Raw genomic sequence first — 24,233 nt, 5'->3', positions numbered from 1 at the left:
TTGCGCAATCTTGAACTGATTTAAAATGTCACCTTCGTTCTATTGCAGAGTTTGGTGAAAAGCAGACAAGTGCCCAAACAACGGTCTACTGACTGACGATGGTGTTCAGAAAACAATGTTGATGCACACATCACATGCGATGATGTAAACATGTTGATGTAAACATACTGTCATACAGTATGTATGTATGTATATATGTATGTTTGTGTGCGTGCGTGCGTGCGTGCGTGTGTGTATGTTTGTGTGCGTGCGTGACCGCGTGCCTCTTACGACAAGCATGGGTTCCTGAAGGTCAATTCTAATCCAGATATTCACGGGCATCTGTCTGTCTGTCTGTCTCTCTGTCTGTCTGTTTGTCTGTCTTCTTATGCATTTGCAAACTGTTGGCCATCTAAGCGACCATTTATTGCAACAGCATGAACAAGCTGACTTATGAAATAGACGGGAATACATGCCATCGCCAAATCCAAATTTTCTAAGAAATGAAAATGTTATACAGTTGTATACAGTCAAATTGGGATTGTTGAGGAATAATAACTGTGGCTTGTTTTCATTGTTTCGATTTGTCTTGGGTTGTTGGTGTCGGTGTTGGATAAGTGTGCTGGGTCTGGATTGCAGTTCATTGCTTGAGAACGGTTTGCAGCTGGCTTTCGATTGCTTTGGATTGCCTTGGATTGCTTTGAATGATTGTAGTTTGCTTTGGGTTATTGGGCTTGCCTTCTATTGTTGACGCTTGCTTTAGAGTTATAGCCATGTAGCTTGCTTTGGATTTCACTGGATTACTATGGGCTTCCGTTGTGTCGACGTTTTGTACCCTTATGTCATGTTGTGGATTGTTACGGCTTGGTTTATATCAGTGTGTCATGCCTTGCATTGCCTTGGCTTGATTTGTATCACTATTTTGTATCTATTGTCCTGGCTTGTTTTATGTCACTATAGTTTGCTTTCTATTGTCCCGGCTTGTTTTGTGTCACTATAGTTTGCTTTCTATTGTCCTGGCGTGTTTTGTATCACTATAGTTTGCTTTCTGTTGTCCTGGCTTGTTTTGTATCACTATAATTTGCTTTCTGTTGTCCTGGCTTGCTCCGTATCACTATAGTTTGCTTTCTGATGTCCTGGCTTGTTTTGTATTACTATAGTTTGCTTTCTGTTGTCCTGGCTTGTTTTGTATCACTATAGTTTGCTTTCTGTTGTCCTGGCTTGCTCCATATCACTATAGTTTGCTTTCTGTTCTCCTGGCATGCTCCATATCACTATAGGTTGCTTTCTGTTGTCCTGGCTTGCTCCATATCACTATAGTTTGCTTTCTGTTCTCCTGGCTTGTTTTGCATCACTACAGTTTGCTTTCTGTTGTCCTGGCTTGTTTTGTATTACTATAGTTTGCTTTCTGTTGTCCTGGCTTGTTTCGTATTACTATAGTTTGCTTTCTATTGTCCTGGCTTGCTCCGTATCACTATAGTTTGCTTTCTGTTGTCCTGGCTTGTTTTGTATTACTATAGTTTGCTTTCTATTGTCCTGGCTTGTTTTGCATCACTATAGGTTGCTTTTTGTTGTCCTGGCTTGTTTTGTATTACTACAATTTGCTTTCCGTTGTCCTGGCTTGTTTTGTATCACTATAGTTTGCTTTCTGTTGTCCTGGCTTGTTTTGTATTACTATAGTTTGCTTTCTGTTGTCCTGGCTTGTTTTGTATTACTATAGGTTGCTTTCTATTGTCCCGGCTTGCTCCATATCACTATAGTTTGCTTTCTGTTGTCCTGGCTTGTTTTGCATCACTACAGTTTGCTTTCTATGTCCTGGTGTGCTCCATATCACTATAGTTTGCTTTCTGTTGTCCTGGCTTGTTTTGTATTCCTATAGTTTGCTTTCTGTTTTCCTGGCTTGTTTTGTATCACTATAGTTTGCTTTCTGATGTCCTGGCTTGTTTTGTATTACTATAGTTTGCTTTCTGTTGTCCTGGCTTGTTTTGTATCACTATAGGTTGCTTTCTGTTGTCCTGGCTTGTTTTGCATCACTACAGTTTGCTTTCTATTGTCCTGGCTTGCTCCATATCACTATAACTTGCTTTCTGTTGTCCTGGCTTGCTCCATATCACTATAGTTTGCTTTCTGTTGTCCTGGCTTGCTCCATATCACTATAGTTTGCTTTCTGTTCTCCTGGCTTGTTTTGCATCACTATAGTTTGCCTTTTGTTGTCCTGGCTTGTTTTGTATCACTATAATTTGCTTTCCGTTGTCCTGGCTTGTTTTGTATTACTATAGTTTGCTTTCTGTTGTCCCGGCTTGCTCCATATCACTATAGGTTGCTTTCTGTTGTCCTGGCTTGTTTTGCATCACTATAGTTTGCTTCTGTTTTCCTGGCTTGTTTTGTATTACTATAGTTTGCTTTCTGTTGTCCTGGCATGTTTTGTATTCCTATAGTTTGCTTTCTGTTTTCCTGGCTTGTTTTGTATTACTATAGTTTGCTTTCTGTTGTCTTGGCTTGTTTTGTATTACTATAGTTTGCTTTCTATTGTCCTGGCTTGTTTTGTATTACTATAGTTTGCTTTCTGTTGTCCTGGCATGCTCCATATCACTATAGTTTGCTTTCTGTTTTCTGGCTTGTTTTGTATTCCTATAGTTTGCTTTCTGTTGTCCTGGCTTGTTTTGTATTCCTATAGTTTGCTTTCTGTTTTCCTGGCTTGTTTTGTATTACTATAATTTGCTTTCCGTTGTCCTGGCTTGTTTTGTATTACTATAGTTTGCTTTCTGTTGTCCTGGCTTGTTTTGTATTCCTATAGTTTGCTTTCTGTTTTCCTGGCTTGTTTTGTATTACTATAGTTTGCTTTCTGTTGTCCTGGCTTGTTTTTTATTACTATAGTTTGCTTTCTATTGTCCTGGCTTGCTCCGTATCACTATAGTTTGCTTTCTGTTGTCCTGGCTTGTTGTGCATCACTATAGTTTGCTTTCTGATGTCCTGGCATGTTTTGTATTACTATAGTTTGCTTTCTGTTGTCCTGGCTTGTTTTGTATTACTATAGTTTGCTTTCTGTTGTCCTGGCTTGTTTTGTATTACTATAGTTTGCTTTCTATTGTCCCGGCTTGCTCCATATCACTATAGTTTGCTTTCTGTTGTCCTGGCTTGTTTTGCATCACTACAGTGTGCTTTCTATGTCCTGGTTTGCTCCATATCACTATAGTTTGCTTTCTGTTCTCCTGGCTTGTTGTGCATCACTATAGTTTGCTTTCTGTTCTCCTGGCTTGTTTTGTATTCCTATAGTTTGCTTTCTGTTTTCCTGGCTTGTTTTGTATCACTATAGTTTGCTTTCTGATGTCCTGGCTTGTTTTGTATCACTATAGTTTTCTTTCTGTTGTCCTGGCTTGCTCCATATCACTATAGTTTGCTTTCTGTTGTCCTGGCTTGCTCCATATCACTATAGGTTGCTTTCTGTTGTCCTGGCTTGCTCCATATCACTATAGTTTGCTTTTTGTTCTCCTGGCTTGTTTTGCATCACTATAGTTTGCTTTTTGTTGTCCTGGCTTGTTTCGTATTACTATAATTTGCTTTCCGTTGTCGTGGCTTGTTTTGTATTACTATAGTTTGCTTTCTGTTGTCCCGGCTTGCTCCATATCACTATAGGTTGCTTTCTGTTGTCCTGGCTTGTTTTGCATCACTACAGTTTGCTTTCTATGTCCTGGTTTGCTCCATATCACTATAGTTTGCTTTCTGTTGTCCTGGCTTGTTTTGTATTCCTATAGTTTGCTTTCTGTTTTCCTGGCTTGTTTTGTATCACTATAGTTTGCTTTCTGATGTCCTGGCTTGTTTTGTATTACTATAGTTTGCTTTCTGTTGTCCTGGCTTGCTCCATATCACTATAGTTTGCTCTCTGTTGTCCTGGCTTGCTCCATATCACTATAGTTTGCTTTCTATTGTCCTGGTTTGCTCCATATCACTATAGTTTGCTTTCTGTTCTCCTGGCTTGTTTTGCATCACTACAGTTTGCTTTCTACTGACATGGCTTTTTTTCACTATCACTATAACCTTTTTCTGTTGTTGGTTTGATTTGTATTGTTGCACTGACTTTTTATTATTGTTGCATGCTTTAGAATGTGCATGGCTAGGTTTCGATTGTTGATGCTTGTTTAGGATTCATTTGACTAGCTTTGACTTCCTTCGCATGGTATCGATTGTTTCGGAATTGATCAAGTATGTTTTTAATCTTTGTTTTCCTCAAAATCCTGGATGAATGTTTTTAAATGGAAATATTATGTATAACCACGCATTTAAAGAAAAAAAAGAAGATTTGTGCAATTGGTTTCTTCATACTCGTAATTGTTTCCCGCAAGTAGTACATCCCGGGGAAGGCTGGGTTCGCTCTCTATGTGCATCCCCCGAAGCTGAAACTTCAGAAAACAGTGCTGTTAAAAGTGCCAGTGAACGTCTAACCCCAGTTCTAACACGGAAGACCCGTTATTTGATTAAGCTTGTCATAGAGCCAAGACTGCCCTTCCCAAAATATACTCATGAAGCCATGGACATGATTCATTCGAAAATAGCATATAACGGAGGCATATTTTCAAGTTGAAATCGACACTTCTACAACAAACGCTAACATATGCATCCATCATGTGATGCCAACTCCTTGAGATCGTGACGTTTGTAAATTGCGGATGAAGAACGACTGCATGTGTTTTGCGTGCTGTTGACGTACAAAAATGTAGCATTGGCGTGAGAGATTGAAAACTGCGCGTTTATACTGTATCAAAAGCATTATATTTTAGGCAAGGAGAATTTATTTCCCGATTGCATCCGTAACAGGAACGGGATATGAATCATCTGATCAGCTGGAAATCACTTTTATTGTTCTTGAAAAAGTGTTATGGGACCCGTTGCTCTTAATGTTATGGTTCTTGCCCTCACCGTCGTTTGTGACCTGTCTTAAAATGTTTTAATGTCGAGTTAATTTAATCTAATGTCGAGTCAGTTTCACTGAGGTTTGTTTACAAGTGGCACAGAAGGACTCAGTTTAAGGAGAGTACTTCATCCCTAAACCATTGGGTAATACACATGGGATGGGAAAGTGAGACCAAAGCTGCTCTATAGAAGAAATTGTGTCCCTTGGTAGCACCTGTTGGCTGACCTGGAATAGATCGTGTCCATTATCAAATATACAGGAGATACTTACAGTTGACCTGGAATCTGCATCAGTGGCGCATTGTACATATCTACTCTACTATACATCATATAGTAGAACACCCTTCTTCACATTGTACATATCAACAGCTGACCTTATATGAGCATCAAGTGCATCAAGCTCTCCTGACCTAGAATGTGCAGGAAGAAAAGCTTACCACACATTGTGCTTGTCCACATCTGACCTAGAATATGCAGCAAGAAAAATCTCACCACACATTGGACAAATCCACAGCTGACCTATAATGTAAAGCAAGAAAACCTCCCTCGCATTGTACATATCACCAGATGGCCTAGAATATGCAGCAAGAAAACCTCAACACACATCGTATAAATCCACAACTGACCTAGAATGTGCATTAAGGACACCTCCCTCATATTTTACAAATCCACAGCTATTTTAGAATGTGCATCAAGAACATCTCACCACTCATTATACACATCAACAGTTGACCTAGAATATGCAGCAAGACCTCCCTCCCACACATCGTACATATTTACAGGTGAACTAGAATGTGCATCACAACACGTTACCACACGGTGTACACATCCCCAGTTTACCACCAGATCTGGAACAGTCTCAACATGCCATAGATCTGCAGTATATCAAAAGGTCACATGGTTGATAGCGAGGCGCGCGGACAATGATCTGATCTTGGCTGCCAAAAGACATTGTCTCTCGGGATGGTTGTATGGCTTCACTTGATTCGGATTTCATCTACTGCACGTGCTTCCGCATTACTGATTAAAGAACCACTTCTTCATTACTGAATGTACATTTAACGACTTCAGTAGGTTTGTGATTCAGTGGCACTAAATAAAAGCGATATATTTTAACGCCATCGAAAGCTTTATTTGTTAGTGGTGCTCAGCGTTATTCTGGAGGTGGTTGCTATGTGTTCAGATTAGAAGGTTTCGTTGTGTGTCTCATGTTATTCGGAATAAACATTATTTAATTTTAGAAGGAGTACTCAGTTACACAAGGTCTAGCAAATAAATGTAATGATTTCAACATTGTTAGAACCATGTATCAACAATGATTCTTCAGTAGAATAGTCCATGTGAACCCTCACAGCTGTGGCTCACAAATGATGTCACGGTTTAGCGCTATACCGTCATGAAACAATGGAGTCCGATATATGTTTCCGTTGTAAATGTACCCAGTAATATTAAACATTTCTTTCAAACTTAATTTTAAATTTATGTATTATCGCTTTCGGAAAAAAACAACAAACCCACTGATGTACCTTTCAATTTTGACATTCAGGAAATTATATAAGTATCAAGAAGTCTTTTCAGTGCAGCTAAATGACCGTGATCAAGTCCCATTTAACAGATTTAACAGACCAATCAACAACGGTAACCCCGTTCATTTCCATAGTATGAGTAGGTACTTCTTGTAATGTCTGTTGTGATCAAAGTGAAAGGCAAAGTGATCATTCTGCTTTATATGTATACGTGGACGAGAGAGTGCTCCTTTAACGGAGCGCCCTTTTCAGAGCACTGAACACTTCATTACTGGCAAGACTTTTGAAATGGATGAACAATGTATGCCAAAAAAGCAGCTTAACGAGAAAAAGCGTTGTGATATATCCGAAGACAGAGACGCCTGAGTATCAATACTGACATGAAGCTTGGGGTAAGACAAGGAAATAGAAGAAGTGCGTTGTTATTTTATCTGTTAAAGATGGAGGGTCATTATACCAACAATATTTGTGAATAAAACTCTTAATGACTTGATATATAAAAATTTATACTTTCTTGATTTATATGATATGCACATAGTTCTTGCAGACGCGCGCATGTGCTGCTTTTAATTTTATAAAGTCTAATTAGCTTTAACACGTCTATATGTAATTATGAAACTTTGATATGGTGTCAACAGAGTATATCAAATTTCGTTTACAACAAACATGCTAATGAACTGACGAATGTATCGACTGTGTTTTTCTTTGGTCCCTGTCCCTTGGTGTATCGTCCTAATGCATATAACAAACTACGGATATACCGAACTAAAATTGGATGTACCTTCACCATATCCCACCTTCGTTTTTGCAATGCAAAAAATGTACTTCTGTGTCAACATGGTCACCAGCAGATGTGTTTTCCATCCCTAGCACCCTGATGGCACCCGTATTATTGTGCATAACTTCCCTGTGTTATCAAGAATAAGAGATATCAAATGTTTGGCGCTAAGACTCTTTTTGGTAAATTCGGTGGTTCGTTATAAGCGAAGTTTGTGGAATTCTAGCAAGAGCAACATCTAATCTAGACGAAAGATTTCGGAACAAGGAATCGTCATTGCATAGATACAATCAAGCTAAATCTCTAAAAAGGTTTGATCGAATAGCCAAATAAGTACACAGATTTCATCCATGGAAAACTGTATAAACATACACTGTTTCATCCCGTAACCTAAAGCAGTATTGCCTTATACATGAATACACCAGGTGGTAGTGTTTTGCCCGAGGTGGGCGTCTTATGCTTAGAAGAAACTGTTGGTGGAATATGCAATATTGGCTGGACACCCAGGACAGTCAACCCTAGTCCTGGAGACGGAGGGGAATATATATTTTGTATGTAAATTGTATGAATGACAGGTGGTACCAGGATACCCGAACATGCTACACATTTCAACCGGGTGTCATCACTTTTCATTGCTCAGTCGTACTAATTTCGCATATAGGAGGTTCAAAAATCCCATCGCACGACGCCCGGGATAAGTCAGTTTTCGTTATGGACAATTAAACTATGGCGTCTTACTTTCTTACGGTTACGGTTTCAAACTGCAAATAAACTTGGATTTCATTTCATATCTGCTCAAAATGTAGCTATTGAATTTCGCAATGATAATAAGTAGGGTTATCTTTCTTTGCTTTTGATCACTTTTCTATTAATAGTCCATTAACAAATGCCATGTTGATCATAAAAATCAGGGCAAGATGAAAATTAGTCAGAACAAGTTACTTTCTTAGAGTAAAAAAATGAACCGCTGCATATTTATTGCCCTTTGAAAACCTTTAAAACTGAATCTGAATCTGTTTTACTGAGGATGGTCAGTTCTGTCCACTGGTCATCACCTATCAACACTATTTTACGATTTTCTTCTATTCAGCGCTAATTAATTGTGAAGTGCTAGCATCCATTTGTCCTTTGCCAATCACACATCGACGCCAGTTAAATGTGTCTCCTTTGTTTATCCTGCATATTTGTTGTTTAATTACTTGTGCTATTCTCACATATACATGCTCTCTGCCTCATACCATGCATTCATCTGATGAAGAAGGGAGGACATAATCCGAGGCGTTGTGTTCCTCATGATAAAGAATTTGGCATCTATGTTTGTCTCTTTGCATTGGATGCAAGCTGTGAATCTGGAAGGCCGCCATGTTTCTAATCCACTATAGCATTATGGAAACAAATACCTCCACTAAGACTCCCTTGAACATTTGCTGTTTTGGACTTGTACCATATGTTTTCGTATTTGTTCAGGTGAACAATTGTTCACCCTTATGCGACCAGTTCTTACCACCAGTATTTAATAGTGATTCATTAACATATCCTTATAATAAAGCCAGAATTAGATTTTGCTTTTAGCGGAGATTTCTTATGGAAGAGAAAGTATTGAGTCCCTGTTTATGAGTCACAAAGAGTTTCAAACAACTCCACTTTACACATCAAATCTGCCATTGTATATTCGGCATTTTCATTTCATTTTGCAACATGAAAAGGAATGTTTCACAGCAGACATATACCGATGAAAGGTTACGGTGTTATTTAACTTTTTTAACCGAATTAAAATAGATTGTAGCATGAGCACATCCCGGTGTCGCGTTGTGAGGAACGAAAGACAAAAAAAGCACAGCCAGTCTTTCCCCCGTTTTCTGCTTCATGCTGAAGTCAGCTTGTTGACATTTTCCGCCACGAGCCAAAGTCACGTGATACGTTATTGTATCAGAACCAGACTGGTATCATTGTGTAAAACATTACAACACATCCCTTAAGCAAATGCTACAACGTGGACCGTTCCCTGCCTGTTGGTCACAGAGAGACCAAACCTACGGGTTTCTTTGTATTTGAAGGCAAGCTTCTCCAGACCATTTTGACGCGTACAGACGTTTTTAAGTGGATGCCTACTAGGGCCGACAGACCAATGGCCTTTAAGAGAATCCATCGTCACTAAACTTTCAAAGGCCCGATTCGCTTGTGGCCGGCGTTTTTTGACATCCCATTGTTTGTGCAGATTGGGATTCGTGGCGATCTTTCATTGCCGTTTCCCCCAATACGACCAACGCCTGTCTATTCAACATCTGCTCCACTTACCGTCTGGATATTGGCCTGGAAGGATGGAAATTCATATACTTCGAAATATACTGGTAATATGTGTTCTGCTTCTCGTTTGCGTACAGCTCAGCTTGCAGCAGAGGGATTATAATGAATACGATGACATCGACGACGGACTGACACCAGCTCCCAGGGCACGACGTCCACGACCAGATCGACATCGTACAAGCAGTCGGACTAGAGGAAGGGACAATAGCAGGAGAGAGAGGGAGAGGCAAAGAGAAATTGAGAGAAGGGAACGAGAGAGGGAAATAGAAAGGAGAGAGAGAGAGCGTCAGCGGTCGAGAGAGAGGGTGGTGTACACTACCCAGGGATTGCTACCCCCACCCACTGAACCACCCTTCACTACCCAATCCCCTGTCCCCAGTGGTGGGCTGGACAGTTGCGGGTGTCCAGCCAATATTGAATATTCCATCAACAGTCTCAACAACTATGTTCAGACGTCCACTTCGGACAAGGAACAAATGAATGACCGTTTGGACAAGATTGAGAAACAGTTAGAAGAATTGCGCGAACTTGTGGAAAAGGTGGATGAGGAGTCTCAAAATTGGAAAAATAGTCTACGATTCCCCGGACTAAGTGTTCTAAACAGTCCCACCAGCATTGCCTTTTCTGATGATGCACCAAGATCAACGGATACATTCAAAGGTAATTAGATGCGAAAGTATGCGTATTTAAACGTAAGTGACTGATAAGTGAACATGATATATGATATATTTACAATTTTTCACAGATTCATAAACACATGTTCATGATAGACCTGGGCCCAGATTTTCGAAGCTCTCTTAGTGCTAAGATTGTCGTAAGTGCCATACATTAACAATAACTTACGACTATCTTAGCGCTAAGAGGGCTTCGAAAATGTAGACCCTGAGGCATTTCTGTAGACTAATATGTAAAGCGTTCGCTCGTCATACTGATGACCCAGGTTCGATTCCTCACACGGGTAAAGAGTATGAAGCCCAACTTTTGTGTTTAACAGGATACTGCTAAAAGTGGCTTAATACCTTACTCCCTCACTCACTCATAATCTAGCCGGGTTTGCATAATCGGCTCTGCTTTGAGCAAAGATTTCTTGTTGATGTGGAAAGAGCTTTGTTGCTTTTTTTAATTTAATCTGGACATGGAGGCTTTGATCTTTTGCTGTTTATTGGGTGAGATTAGATTTTTAAATGTTTCGCTTATTAGATGTGCTTACATTTATGGACCATATTTACTGCCGTTCACAGATGGCATGGTTTGATAGGTCAGTTATTTTACACCTAGCTCCTCCTTAGATGCGCTTACATTTATGGACCATATTTACTGCCTTTCACAGATGGCATGGCTTGATAGGTCAGTTATGTTACACCTAGCTCCTCCTTAGATGTGCTTACATTTATGGACCATATTTACTGCCGTTCACAGATGGCATGGTTTGGTAGGTCAGTTATGTTACACCTAGCTCCTCCTTAGATGCGCTTACATTTATGGACCATATTTACTGCCGTTCACAGATGGCATGGTTTGGTAGGTCAGTTATGTTACACCTAGCTCCTCCTTAGATGTGCTTACATTTATGGACCATATTTACTGCCGTTCACAGATGGCATGGTTTGATAGGTCAGTTATTTTACACCTAGCTCCTCCTTCAATGTAACAGGGTCATGCCTTGTGGTTTCAGCAGATAAACGAGACAGATTGTCATATGACATTGACAGTCGTTATATTTCACTCTGTATTCTGCCCAAAGTGACGTAAAACCGCTCATAATGTAGCCAGCTCTGCTTTTTGCAATGAATTCTTGATGATGTGGAAAGAGGTTTACTGCTTAAATTATTTCAGATTATCTTATTATCTGTGCTTACATTTGGGGACTATATTTACTACCGTTCACACGTAACACGTTTTCACAGTGTAATTATTTTCCATCTAGCTCCTCTCTCAAACTGGCAGGGCTAAGTCTTGTAGTTTAGACAGATAAAACAGACAGATTGTCGTGTGACATTGGCATACCATATATTTCACTCTGTATTCTCCAAAGTGTCAGATCGATGTATTTGGGGGATGAATCTGTCCTGGTACAAGAAGATGGAATCTTATTGTGCATGATGAAGATATATAGTAAATTTACGTTACCCAATATCCCAGAATTTTTTGTCGAGGTACCCGTAAACAACTCCATTGACTTTCGGATTAACATTAAATTGAAATATCTTTAAAACTGACATTACTCACTGTAAAAGCTATTTAATGTATTAAAACCATATTTATCTAATTCACTATTACACTTTGTTTATGTTCCTAAACATTATTCCATCGGAAATGGTGCTGTTTCTGCCTTATATTAAAACACTAAAAAAAATTATAACCCACTGCAATACTTAGCAACAGGCACTTGAACCTATACGGGCCATACACCATGGTCGTAGATGATGCCACGTTGACAAATAACGTGAAGGTTTCATTTGATCTCACAGCTCCATCAAAATTAGATTATGCCAATGATGACATAGATGCGTGTGTCTGTGTATGTGTCTGTGTCAGTCTGTTGACATTAAGTTTAAAATCGAAATTACAAATTTCATTAAACAATGAAACTGATACCATAATTCCCATTGTACAGCTAGCGAGCAATGAGACAAGAGACTTCATGTTTTGGTCTGTGGAGGTTTCACATTCAAGCTGCATTCAGTAATTGTGGAATGCAAGTGACTATACAAGGCGAAACACAAACAAGTCTAAATTTGCAAATATTTACGGGCAATTGTCATGCATTCAATTTCATGTCAGTTGAAATCTACTGATATTTACCTGTATGTGCATTTAAATATACAAATTTATTGATATGAAGTCTTGCAAAAGAGTATTGCAGGATTGACACAGTGAGGAGAGAGTCAGAGGTAAGATTTTGGTATTTGCTAGGAAATCACATAGGCTGTGATGATACACCCATTATCCAGTGGTGGTCGATATTCGATTACATTGGGCATCCTTACCGTTAATAACTGGTGTTGTTTGACATTCGATTAAATTTTATGTCTCGTATCCACAAAAAAATTGTAGGTGTTTCATGTTAGAATATATTGGACTCCTGTTCCCATAATAGATGTAGGTGTTTGATATTAGATTATATTGAACCTTGTACCCACAATAACTTGTAGGTGTTTGATGTTAGATTACATTGAATCTTGTACCCACAATAACTGTAGGTGTTCGATATTAGATTATATTGGACTCCTGTTCCCATAATAAATGTTGGTGTTTGATATTAGATTATATTGAACCTTGTACCCATAATAAATTTAGATGTTTGATATTAGATTCCAATGCACCTCGTACCCACAATAACTGTAGGTGTTAGTACTCATAATAACTGTAGGTGCTTGACGAAATATTATGGAGGATATCCATACTTTCAATAACAGTTTAACTTTGTTTTTACATCATGCTGGACGCCTGTACCCTAAAATAAACTTTGGTATTTCATGGTTGTTCTGTTTGTTGTTAAACGCCACGATAAACAATATAGCAATTACATGATGTTAGTCTTTGACTTTGGGCGTCTGCACCAAAGAATCTAGTGATTGGCATGATGACCATCCGCCCATGGTTTTGGGATACGATTATGTGTATCACCGATCTTGGCCACCAGATATCGACATGTCACCTCTTTAGAAAGAAAAAGGTTGCTGAAGAGTAATTCATTAATTCTTGCCTGAATATTCCAAAATTTGCAGTGTGCGCCTGTTTCCTAAATAACAATGATCGTTTTATGTCAGATTACAGTTGACGTCGATGACAGTTTATATCTGTACGCAGTGGGAATGCCTTAAAAACAGGTTTTGCAACAAAATATTATCAACTCGTTCTACGAGTGTGTTTTCTAAACACAAACTCCTACGTTTGGTGATGTATGTTTTATAAGTTCTATGGTATGTTCAAATCATTTTACTGTCAATACGTTTTCCCGCTTGAGTCACAAATTGTAGTCCGCTAGAAACAACGCCACTTCAGCTCAACCTGCAACCAACTGCATGCATATTACCTAAAACTAAGCCCAGGACCCAAATTCCGGAATTTCTCTCCATTTGTTTACATCTTTAATCCATTATAGTCCCTAACAATAACATTTCTTACCGCATAAATGTGGAGGTTTGCCCCATGTTCGGCTGATTATATAGAATTGTTGCCACACTTTACTCGAAATTGTGGAGTTGGCGATTTCCTTTTTGAACACTTCACGATTTTGTCTGTATGTTTGTGTGTTCATGTGTCTGCACTTGCTTGCTTCGCTGGTGTGTTTTAATTTTTTAAATCCTTTCGACACATTTGAATACATTCATCATGGGGTCATGCTCCAGTTAGTATGTATCTGGATTTGTCCATCCGTCCATCGATCTATCCATCTACAGATGAATTGCAATCTGTCTCAGAAACTACTAAGCATAAAATACTCAGTGAAACGGTGACCATTGTCAAGCCAAGGCCAGGTATGTGCGGTTCTTGCAGAATTTATCTCCTAAAAATAAAAAAAAGGTTATTTAACATACTATCATTAAAATATACAGTTCTCTTTTTGTTACGAGGGGGTGTACAGGGAAAGGAACAGGCAAGTGGTCGAGAAGCAAGTGTTAACAAAATTATTGATTCATTAACCTGTGCCGTCTTTATCTTTTCTCTCACGGTTATTCCGACATCGGCTATGCGTCTATTAAGTGCCAGTTATATATCAGTGTTTATATATTGCAGGAAAGCTTTCATTTCAGCATCAAGTTCGTTAATAATTATGATGACAATCATTTATCCATGACCCAGTATAAACGCATAGGTTTGTGTAGCCTTCTGTGTGTTCCTCTATTTTGTCCCCGGTTTCCTCACAAATTGTGCGATAAAAGGCTTGTATAGAAACCTTGAAGAAAACAAAGGAACGCTTTTGCTTTCACGTGATCCCTTATTTTTTCCCCTCGGTTTATATATTCATCTATTCCTATATTTAACTGTTTGTCTTCGCATCTACATTATGCAACATTGTGGGATGAAATAATAAGTTTATAACACCACCACACCCCCTACACCCAACCCCCACCCCCCGCAACACACACACAGACACACAGACACACCAACCATCATGATAATCATGATCTATCTATTCAAACTCTAATATATCTATGCAATCGCCAGAGATTTTATGAGTCATGGGGTGCTGCTCCGGTGCTTAACCGAACTTAAGTTGTAACCCACAGATACATCTATGTGATAGTACTACAAAATGTCTTGAGGTTTGTACACCCAAAGTGAAGAAGCACGTGCTTGCGTGATACGACAGCGCTAAAACATGTATGCAAATGTATGAAAATAATAGGTAAATGCAATAATAAAACACTAATAACATGTATGCTTACAAAAAACAAATGTGCATGCATACTACTGCAATGTTCGACATTCAAAGCTTTAAGAATACTCTATACGAAAATCCGTTACAAAAATAAATACCAAAAAAAACATGTATGCAATTTTACACCATTGCGTCCAAGCAAAGTCGAAACAAATTACACACGCATGCAGTACTACAACACTGTTAGGAATGCAAGTACAGTCATAGTCAGTAATGGGCATAACAACAATTTTATAAATACACTCTAAATTTAGTAAGACTGTGACAAATAGATAATTTATGTAATGCTACGCAATGCTGTGAGGTATGGAAATGTGTAGCTGGTAGTGAGGTAACGCAGTACACTGCTACAACATGCATGCGTAACATGCATGAAAATGTATACCAATAAGGTATATACGCAATGATAAAACACTATGAAACATTCATGAAATTCTCCGACAAGTAAAACATGCATGTAATCTCACAACAGTGCTTAGCATACAATAAGCCTGAAACAGATTACACGTGCATACACGTCTGCAACAGTGTTGCCATGCAAGTGAAGCTGTAGCAAATAAGGTTAATGCATGCAGTGATCGTTGTGCATGCAACTTAAATAATGCATGCGTTACTTCAACAATAGTGTGCATTCTAGTACAACCGTCACAAAAACGCTTTTTGCGAAAATGATTGTTTGCTCATAAAACTGTAACAGGTATAGCAGGTTTTATTACAGAAATGTTATGCTTACTAATACTGAATGCAATGCCAAGACAATTGTATGCATTCTTGTACAATACCAGCTATCACGTTTGTAACAATGTTACACAATACCCTGATAACACAATATCCGAATGTTCGAGTGTTACATCCTGTGTGTATATAATGGCATCTCGGTGTGCATTACAAGAGTAACAAACTCACAGCAACCCAACACCACTTTTACGACCGCTTCTGAGGTATTTCCCCAGGTTAAACACCATTCCCCGCTTGCCTCCGCTGTTCCTTGTCTCACCCCTCAGAGCGGAAGTACAGACTCGTGGTTTACACCCCAGGGGAAGTTCTTAGCTTGTCAATTCTCATTTACATTCGCTGAAGCATTTGCGCCAGAAATAGATTCCGTGAAGTCGGCATATGAATTAGGCATGGTGAAACCCGTTCCTTGTCCGACCATCCGAATGGTGCAATAATAGAAACGAGGTGCCTCTTTCGGGGATAGGTGGTTAATCAAATCAGTTTATCATGTACAGATGTACAAAGGAAATGCCAGCTAAACTTGATGCCAGTCTGTTACCACCTGCTTGTACTACATGGCCGTAATACTTTGTTTGACGTGACTGCAAATATTATAATTGTTTTTATACTAAAATGATGTCTGTAAAATTTGTGTAAGCTATCTCTTTTGTTGACCGTGATGGATTTCTTTTAATTGTCCCCACTTTTCCTGTTATTGTAATTATTATTATATAAAAGGTAAAATATTCAACGGGGGAATATAATTCTTAGAAGAAGTAAAGATGTTTCGTGTTTTAATGCAACATCATCATCATCATCATTATCATCATCATCATCATCATCATCATTGCCATTACCATCATCATCGTCGCCATCATCATCATCATCATCATCATCATCATCATCATCAATGCCATTACCACCATCATCGTCGGAGGCGCCATCACCATTATCATCTCTCGCTATCGCTGTCGCTGTTTTCGTCATTGTTATGTTCATCATCTTTGAATTTTCAAGATAGTTCTCGCCATTTCCATCAGCATTCTTGTCATCATTGTTTCGCTGAAAATTTTCTTTAGCAGTCATCCTTATCAACATCATTACCATTTTGTCATCGTTACAACCATCGTTATCATCATATCGAATGAGCAGATTAAACACAAAGGTCAGTGCGCCCCATGAGATGCCCTCCTGTGTCACCAGCAAAACAAAACAGTCAAAGAGCTTAACGATCCATTTCAGGTCAGTCCTCACCCATCGACCCCGGCAACAGCCACCTTCGCCCCACACTTCCTTCACAACCTCTCCCCCGTAACGTTCCTATCCTATTCTCTGTATTCAAATGCAGATCTAGACAATATTTAACGTGGGTTTGCACTAAGATGATAAAAAATCCACCTGTTAACCATCTGCAAGCGATTCGTTTTCAGCCGTATATTTACCTTCTCAAGAACTGAAGTTTTAGAATGGAAAACGTTTGGACCAAATTGGTCACACCCTTACAAAGTGACGAAAATTATCCGTTTTAAAACAATACATGTCGGTGATCTGATCCTTGACCCCATTTCATTCTGAATATTTTTCATCCGGTTTGAATTACTTCATATTAAAAATGTTTATGACTATATTTTTGCAAAACAAGCATTGACCCCGAGGGTGGCATTCCTGATTTTGTAGAAATTTTCAAATACGTATTTGTTTCTCTCAGGACAGCACTCACATTACCATGACAACGCGAATATTGAGCAGTTAGTTGGCATTTACCAATAAACAAAAATATTTAATCAGACGATTGTGGTTGAATTGGCCTTCAGCAGTCCATTCTGGTCATAAAAGGTACTAACAGAATGGTTGATGAATATCATTGTATCTGACGATGCTCATGATGTCACCCCCAGGTTGTCTGGTCAAGACTCTATTACTTACAAACCCTAATCATATATTTCATATACTGCCGAAATACACTCAAAACAAAGATAAATTGACAGTGACTACTTAATACCCTAATTTTTTCGGTCTAATGATAGTCAAATGAAAAAAAAGCAATATCACATTGGCTTTCTCGAAATAGTCTCTTTCTCGATGGTTCGGTATGCTTCGTGTAACGAGGTTTGATTGTATTAAAACACAGGGCTGAATTGTCATCTTAAAGTGGTACCCCTTTCAATGATGACACATGTAATTTCCAAAGCTTCCTATATCATAGAGGCAACATCTAGTCCATTCTTTGAGTGAGTGAGTTTAGTTTTACGCCATTTTTTAGCAATATTCCTGCAGCATCACAGTGGGGACACCAGAAATGGGCTTCACACATTCTAACCATGTGTAAAATCGAACGCGAGACTTCATGACGAGCGAACGCGTTAACCACTAGGCTATCCCGCCGCCCGAAGTCTATTCAGCGTTTAGTAAGACGCAGACAGACAGATTTAGTAAAATGGGGTTGCGACGAAAATAGTTCGGTACAACAGTAGTTCGTTATAAGCATTCGATAAAACGTACAAGTGGTCGGAGCAAAATCCATTACGTTGTATCTGTCAATTTGTTACAAGCGTGTTCGTCATAAACGTAGACTACTTGAGACAGAGATTCCATGTCCAGTTAATTTCTTGACTCGTGTACATGGATATAAAACAGAATTCGAAATTCCTTAACATCTGCTTTACATGTGTATGCCGACTAACTTACACGGCATGCAGTCTGTGAAGCCTCGAAGACTGGTAACCTGTGTTAAAGTCAACCAGGTGTGGCTGGAAGCTCGATCTGACCTAGATATGGCCAGATCCATTTGATATGAACAAGGTGTTTGTATATCGGATACGGTTCAACTGCATGGTGTAGAGGCGCCTATTAACTCTTGAGAATTAACACCTTTGACATGAACAACACACGCATGTTGTGAGAGGCGAGTAACGGGATCGGGTGGTCAGACTCACTGACCTGGTTGACACATGTCATCGTATCCAACTGCTCATAATGTTGATCACTGGATTGTCTGGTCCAGACTCGATTATTTACATACCTCCGCCATATAACTGTAAAATTGCTGAGTGCGGCGTAAAACTAAACTCACCCATGACAATAAGAGGTCTGTACCAGGAACATCCATGAATATCTTGGTTAGAATTTATTTTCAGTAACCCATGCTTGTCGTTAGAGGCAGCCACAAGATTGGATGGTCAAGCTCGCTGACTTGGTAGACACATGTTATTGTATCTCAGTTGCGTAGGTGGGATGTTGCTGGGTGCGGCCGTAAACAACCAAACTAGTCTACAAACATATAATTGTTTATCTGTTACCCCTTGCTTTTATATATGGCCTGTTGTCTGTTTCACTCTGTATTAAAGGTTAAGGTTAGATATAGGAATATACATGAATTCGGTCATCTGACAAACGACTAACCGCGCTTACTGCTTTATCAGGAGGTTTATAAACATGGGCGCTATACATTTAACACAAGTTGACACCAGACGGAAAGCACATGGTGACATAGCAGACCAAACCGATATGTGGGTTCCAGCGGTTAATCCCTCCTGGATCATTCCAAGCTTACGTTACAATGTAAACATACCGCCCCTTGTCGAATATGCTTTTCACAAATGCCAAATGGAATCGATATTTCGACATGCTGCCAAAATATGCACACATGGTGATGACCTCTCTGCTTTGTTTTCAACAGATTGTCAGGATGTTCTAGATCGAGGGAACCCCCGGCGGGGGATCTACCAGATCAAACCAGAAAGCAGCGCCTACACCTCCCTGGTGTTCTGCCAAGACGGATGGACGCTCCTACAAAGGCGGTATGACGGTAACACAGACTTCCACAAGTAAGTCATGACGTCATCGGCTGTAGCTATCAGCCAAATCTCTTCAGTGCACATGATTGGTCACGGGGTAGCACTTTGGTAAAAGCGTTCGTTCGTCACGGCGAACACCTAGGTTCGATTCCCCACGTGGGTTCGAATGTTTAAAGCCCATTTCTGGTATCGCCGCCCTGATATTGCTAAAATATTGCTAAAAGAGACATAAAACTCAACTCACTCACTCATTCCTTTGTAGACTGTAGCTCAAAGTGTAGCCTAGTGTTGGAAGGGATATTTCAGCGTAAAACGGCGTAAAAGATTACTCACTCACAAGGATGATCCATACAGTTTTCAAAACCACACACCACATACAATTACACAATCAACGTAATCTACATTTATTAAATGATCCTTATTAGTTATACCAGGAGGTCATGATATTTCCACAATGTAATTATTCTGTTTAAAGATAAAAGACACTAAATATATTTGAGGAAACAATTTTGAACAGATTCATATATTTCATGATTCAAAACAGCTGGCCAAACCTAAATTACTGAACACTTTGAACATTGCTGATTCTTCATCGTTGAAGGAAAATCTTTAATTGCTTGACTAAGGACTGTTCTAGTTGCGTAGAGTTACAGTTAAATACTTTTATACAAAATCGACCACAATTGTGTCTATTTAGGAAGCTACAGCCGAGTCTGCATTTACAATAAACAAAGTGAAATATATTAACACAACGCTCAAGCACGAATGTTTACTGAAATTTATGACCACTGTTAATGTAACACATATAAGAGGACACGTTAAGGAAGAAGTCATGTCCTGTTAATCGATAAATTGGCCCAAGGTTTGACGACCGTGGTGCCAAAATGGTAAGTAGAACATTAGCAGAAAAGGAGGTGATCAGTCTTCGTCAGACACAGTGCCAGGCTCTTGGGCACCAAGTCCCCCACACTTAGGAAACACTCATAACACATTCATTATAGTACCAGTTCCCTGTGTTATTGACTCATCTATCAAATCTTGGAGCCAAAGTAACATCTTCTTGTATTATCTGTTGAGTTGTAATTGCGTTCTATCTTTATAAATGCCACAGGTCTATCGCCCGTTTAAATTTGTTTTATATCCACATCAATCTCAACACTATCTCAGACTTAGATTTTCTTTGACGGTAGGAGGTTGACCTTTTGATATTATGTCGCCGTGATAAAGAAGGTCGTCATGGAAACAGCAGTATATCTCTCCGATGATAAACTGTATCACAAAGGAATAAGGTGTTACTGTAATGACGAATGAATCCCTGTTATTAGCAATCCCGTCACACTATTGTAAAAAATATTCTAGCAAATAATCCTAACATGCACCTACAAAACAACACTGTAACACCCAATGCAATGTAGCATATCCCTGTACCAAGTAATCATATCACACAGCTTCTACATAACCCTGTAACAAGTAATCATATCACACACACGCGCGCGCGCGCGCCTATAACACATATCCTTGTAACACGTAATCACATCATACACCTATGGCATATCCCTGAAGCAAGTAATTATATCACACACCTATAACATATCCCTGTAATAAGTAATCATATGACATATCTATAACATATATCCCCGTTACAAATAATCATATCACATACCTATAACACATTTCCTCGTAACAAGTAATCATGTCACACAGCTACAACATATTCCTGTAACATGTAACCATATGTCACAAGCACATTACAATCACACAACAACAGCACAATCTCATGACAAATAGTACCATTGCACAACATTATTAAAGGATTTGTAGCGGGTAACGTCACACAACAACAATATATCTCTGTAACATGTTATCCATCATATACCAGCAACATCTATACCACCACACCACAGAAACACAATCCAGTGTTACAACTGATTCTGTCTAAACAGTCATATGTGTTCTAAAACAAATCTGACATTGAATTGAAGCGCTTCCTCCGTTCTTTTACACGCACGCGCGCGCACATACACACAAGCACTTGAAAGACCGCCGTTCTTAATAAGTCAGCATTCAACACTGATTTGAAGAAATGAGCACCCTTTCAGCGAGCAGCCAGCTTGTATCAGCGTGCGCTGTACTGCATGCGATATGGACGCCTCAAGATATTTCAAGTGAGGAGACGAGCCTGGTGATGGAACGACGTAAAAAGGGAGTTAACTCCTCTTCGCTTAGCGACTAAATGCGTACATCAGTTGTGGTTCAGATTACATAAAAGAAAATGTGTTTTCATTGCCTTCTCTAGTAACATTAAATATATGTATATACTGAGGGAAAATGTAAGGCATCACTTGAAAAGACAAGTGTGCCTTTATTTTTTTGCCAGGTTTCTTCACAAGCTATGCGATACAAAGCTTTTGGAGAAACCTGGAAAAAACTTCCATGTGATCCCTTATGTTTTTCCTCGGTATGCTTGGAAATAACTAAACTATAAACAGCCGCTACATGTACATTGTCTGTTTGTTTAAAACATCAAAATGACCTCCACAGCAGCCATCTCTTTTTCCTAATGCCAGAAGCTAAACAGATCAACCCCAGCTCCGTACAAAATGTCAACGGCTTGAAAATACCTGTGGTCACATTCGGTAGAAGTCATCGTGTAATAAATACAGCACTTTATATAAAAACAAATATCGTCCGTTAAAATTACTGGATGAATGAATATTTAAGCAGCAAAATGTCTTACACAGAATCACACAATCACAGCGGTCAAATGATACAGTCTTTACCCACCCTACCGAAAGTGGTTGTTGAACGACGGATTTTGATTTGGAGTAGTGTTATCTTCACTGTTCAGGGAATATTAGCCCGACTAGCCTTTTCTTTCTCCTTTAATGATGTGTATTAAATGGGTACCCGGTGGGATGAGATGGTTTAATGACTATTTACTTTCCTTCCTCAAACGGGTAAGCTCTCCAAAATGTGTTCACATACTGGCCAGTTTAATACTGTAGTTTTTAAAACATGGTATGATCCCATTATTAGTGAGTGAGTGAGTTACAATTTAAAGTCACCTCGACAATATTTCAGCCATATAGCGACGAGAAAGGATTTACACACAGAATAACTATATGCTGCTTAATCGCATTATTAATATTATTATGGTTAATCCTCTCTTTCTATCTATCTATCTATCTATCCATCTATCTATCTATCTCTCTCTATATATATATGTATGTATATATATATATATATATATATATATATATGTGTGTGTGTGTGTGTGTGTGTGTGTGTGTGTGTGTGTGTGTGTGTGTGTATTCTACCTCGTTTGCGGAATTCCAACACGTTTGTTTAACAATATTCCAGCTGTATGGCGGCGATGTTTACATAACCTAGTCTAAATCAAACAACCCAGTGATCAACATCATGAGCATCGATCTGCTCACTCACACACTCTGTGTAGTGTTAATCACTCACTCCCTGTTGCAGGAGCTATGAAGACTACATTGAAGGCTTTGGCAACTTCTCTGGTGAGTTCTGGCTTGGCCTTGAGATCATGCACCAGCTGACCATGGTGGAGCCCTTTGACCTCCGAATCGACCTTGAGAGCCGATCAAGCAAGTTCTACTATGCCGTCTACTCAGGCTTCAAAGTGGGCAGTGAAGACGAAGACTATCGACTCGATTACACGAACAGGACCAGCGGAAACACCCGAGATGGGCTTCGGCACAACAAAGGTCGAGGGTTCTCGGCTAGAGACCATGATCGAGACTCATGGCGCAATTACAGCTGTGCCAATCATTATCGATCTGGATTCTGGCTGGATCGATGTGGATCCGACCTGAACAGGGATCCCACTAAGGGTGTATTCGGAGGTACAAAATGGGGAGGTCGTTACGTGAGAAGTTCCCTGATGAGGATGAAACCGGCAAGATCAATGAGGCCGAAAGACTTCAACGCGTCACCATGAATTAACACCAAGGAGGTTGAACATTGAGACTGTTTTTAAAACAAGTGGACGATTGTTGAAATGAAATGACTGTTCTTTAGCGATCATCTTAAACTTCATCTAATCAATACTTATTGCTCCAACCTGACGGCTATGTATACACAACGTGTTCAATCACCAGTATTCACCAATATTCACCAGTATTCACAATGAAAAAAGGTCATGTGTAAATCAAGGATATTACATGAGTCGTTCTCCGTGCAGCGTCTTGTGCGAACCCTACGGGGCTCATCACACAGATGAGCAGAGTAGATTCTTGCTGACGAGTACATATTGCACGAGAAATATGGCTTTGCAGCGATGTTGTATGAGTGATCATTGGTCAAGGCACTGTCCATCTCTCCGGACAGTGTCGTTAAAGGAGCTGGTGCTGCAAAGCGGCCGTAAATATCCACGGTTGATGATCTAACGTTGAATATACAGAACCGTTGTTGAAGAAAACAAAGCTAATCACCTACAATATGCCACCATAAGGATTGTAAAAGTTTCTGGTAATCGCCAGCGATACGGTTAAGCACCTTAATGTGCCCTAACTTGGTTGGAGTATTGTTATTACGCTATGTGATCGTGTGTGTACAATATATAGCAATAGTGTTATCTATTCCATAACATTCTTTGTGATAGATCTCCGCCACAGGTCAATATGATATCGACTACTACTTGAATTCTGATATGACAAAGCATAGGACTGTGTTATGTATTATCAACTTGAATATGCAAGTGCAATAATTAAAGTTGCTATTTATACGACAGATTCAGTTTGTGTTTTTCTTTCTGGTTGTCATGTGCAATTGTTCATGCTTCTTTTTCCTGTACTGGGCGTTGG

The 24,233-nt window shown here is 39.3% G+C and overlaps 1 protein-coding gene across 1 annotated transcript; it reads left to right on the top strand.

The window, feature by feature from the left end:
- The first annotated feature begins 9,127 nt into the window (after positions 1-9,127).
- LOC137287122 (angiopoietin-related protein 1-like) lies at positions 9,128-24,157 on the top strand. Its single transcript, XM_067819261.1, has 3 exons — positions 9,128-10,161; positions 19,287-19,434; positions 22,888-24,157. The coding sequence occupies exons 1-3, from the start codon at positions 9,516-9,518 to the stop codon at positions 23,366-23,368; spliced, it is 1,275 nt and encodes a 424-aa protein (XP_067675362.1). The 5' UTR covers positions 9,128-9,515; the 3' UTR covers positions 23,369-24,157.
- The last annotated feature ends 76 nt before the right edge of the window (positions 24,158-24,233 follow it).

The sequence above is a fragment of the Haliotis asinina genome, chromosome 6 (assembly GCF_037392515.1).
Source record: "Haliotis asinina isolate JCU_RB_2024 chromosome 6, JCU_Hal_asi_v2, whole genome shotgun sequence".
Taxonomy (NCBI): Eukaryota; Metazoa; Mollusca; class Gastropoda; order Lepetellida; family Haliotidae; genus Haliotis; species Haliotis asinina.
Note: the sequence above shows the minus strand (reverse complement) of the source record. Positions and strands in the feature narration are given on the sequence as shown.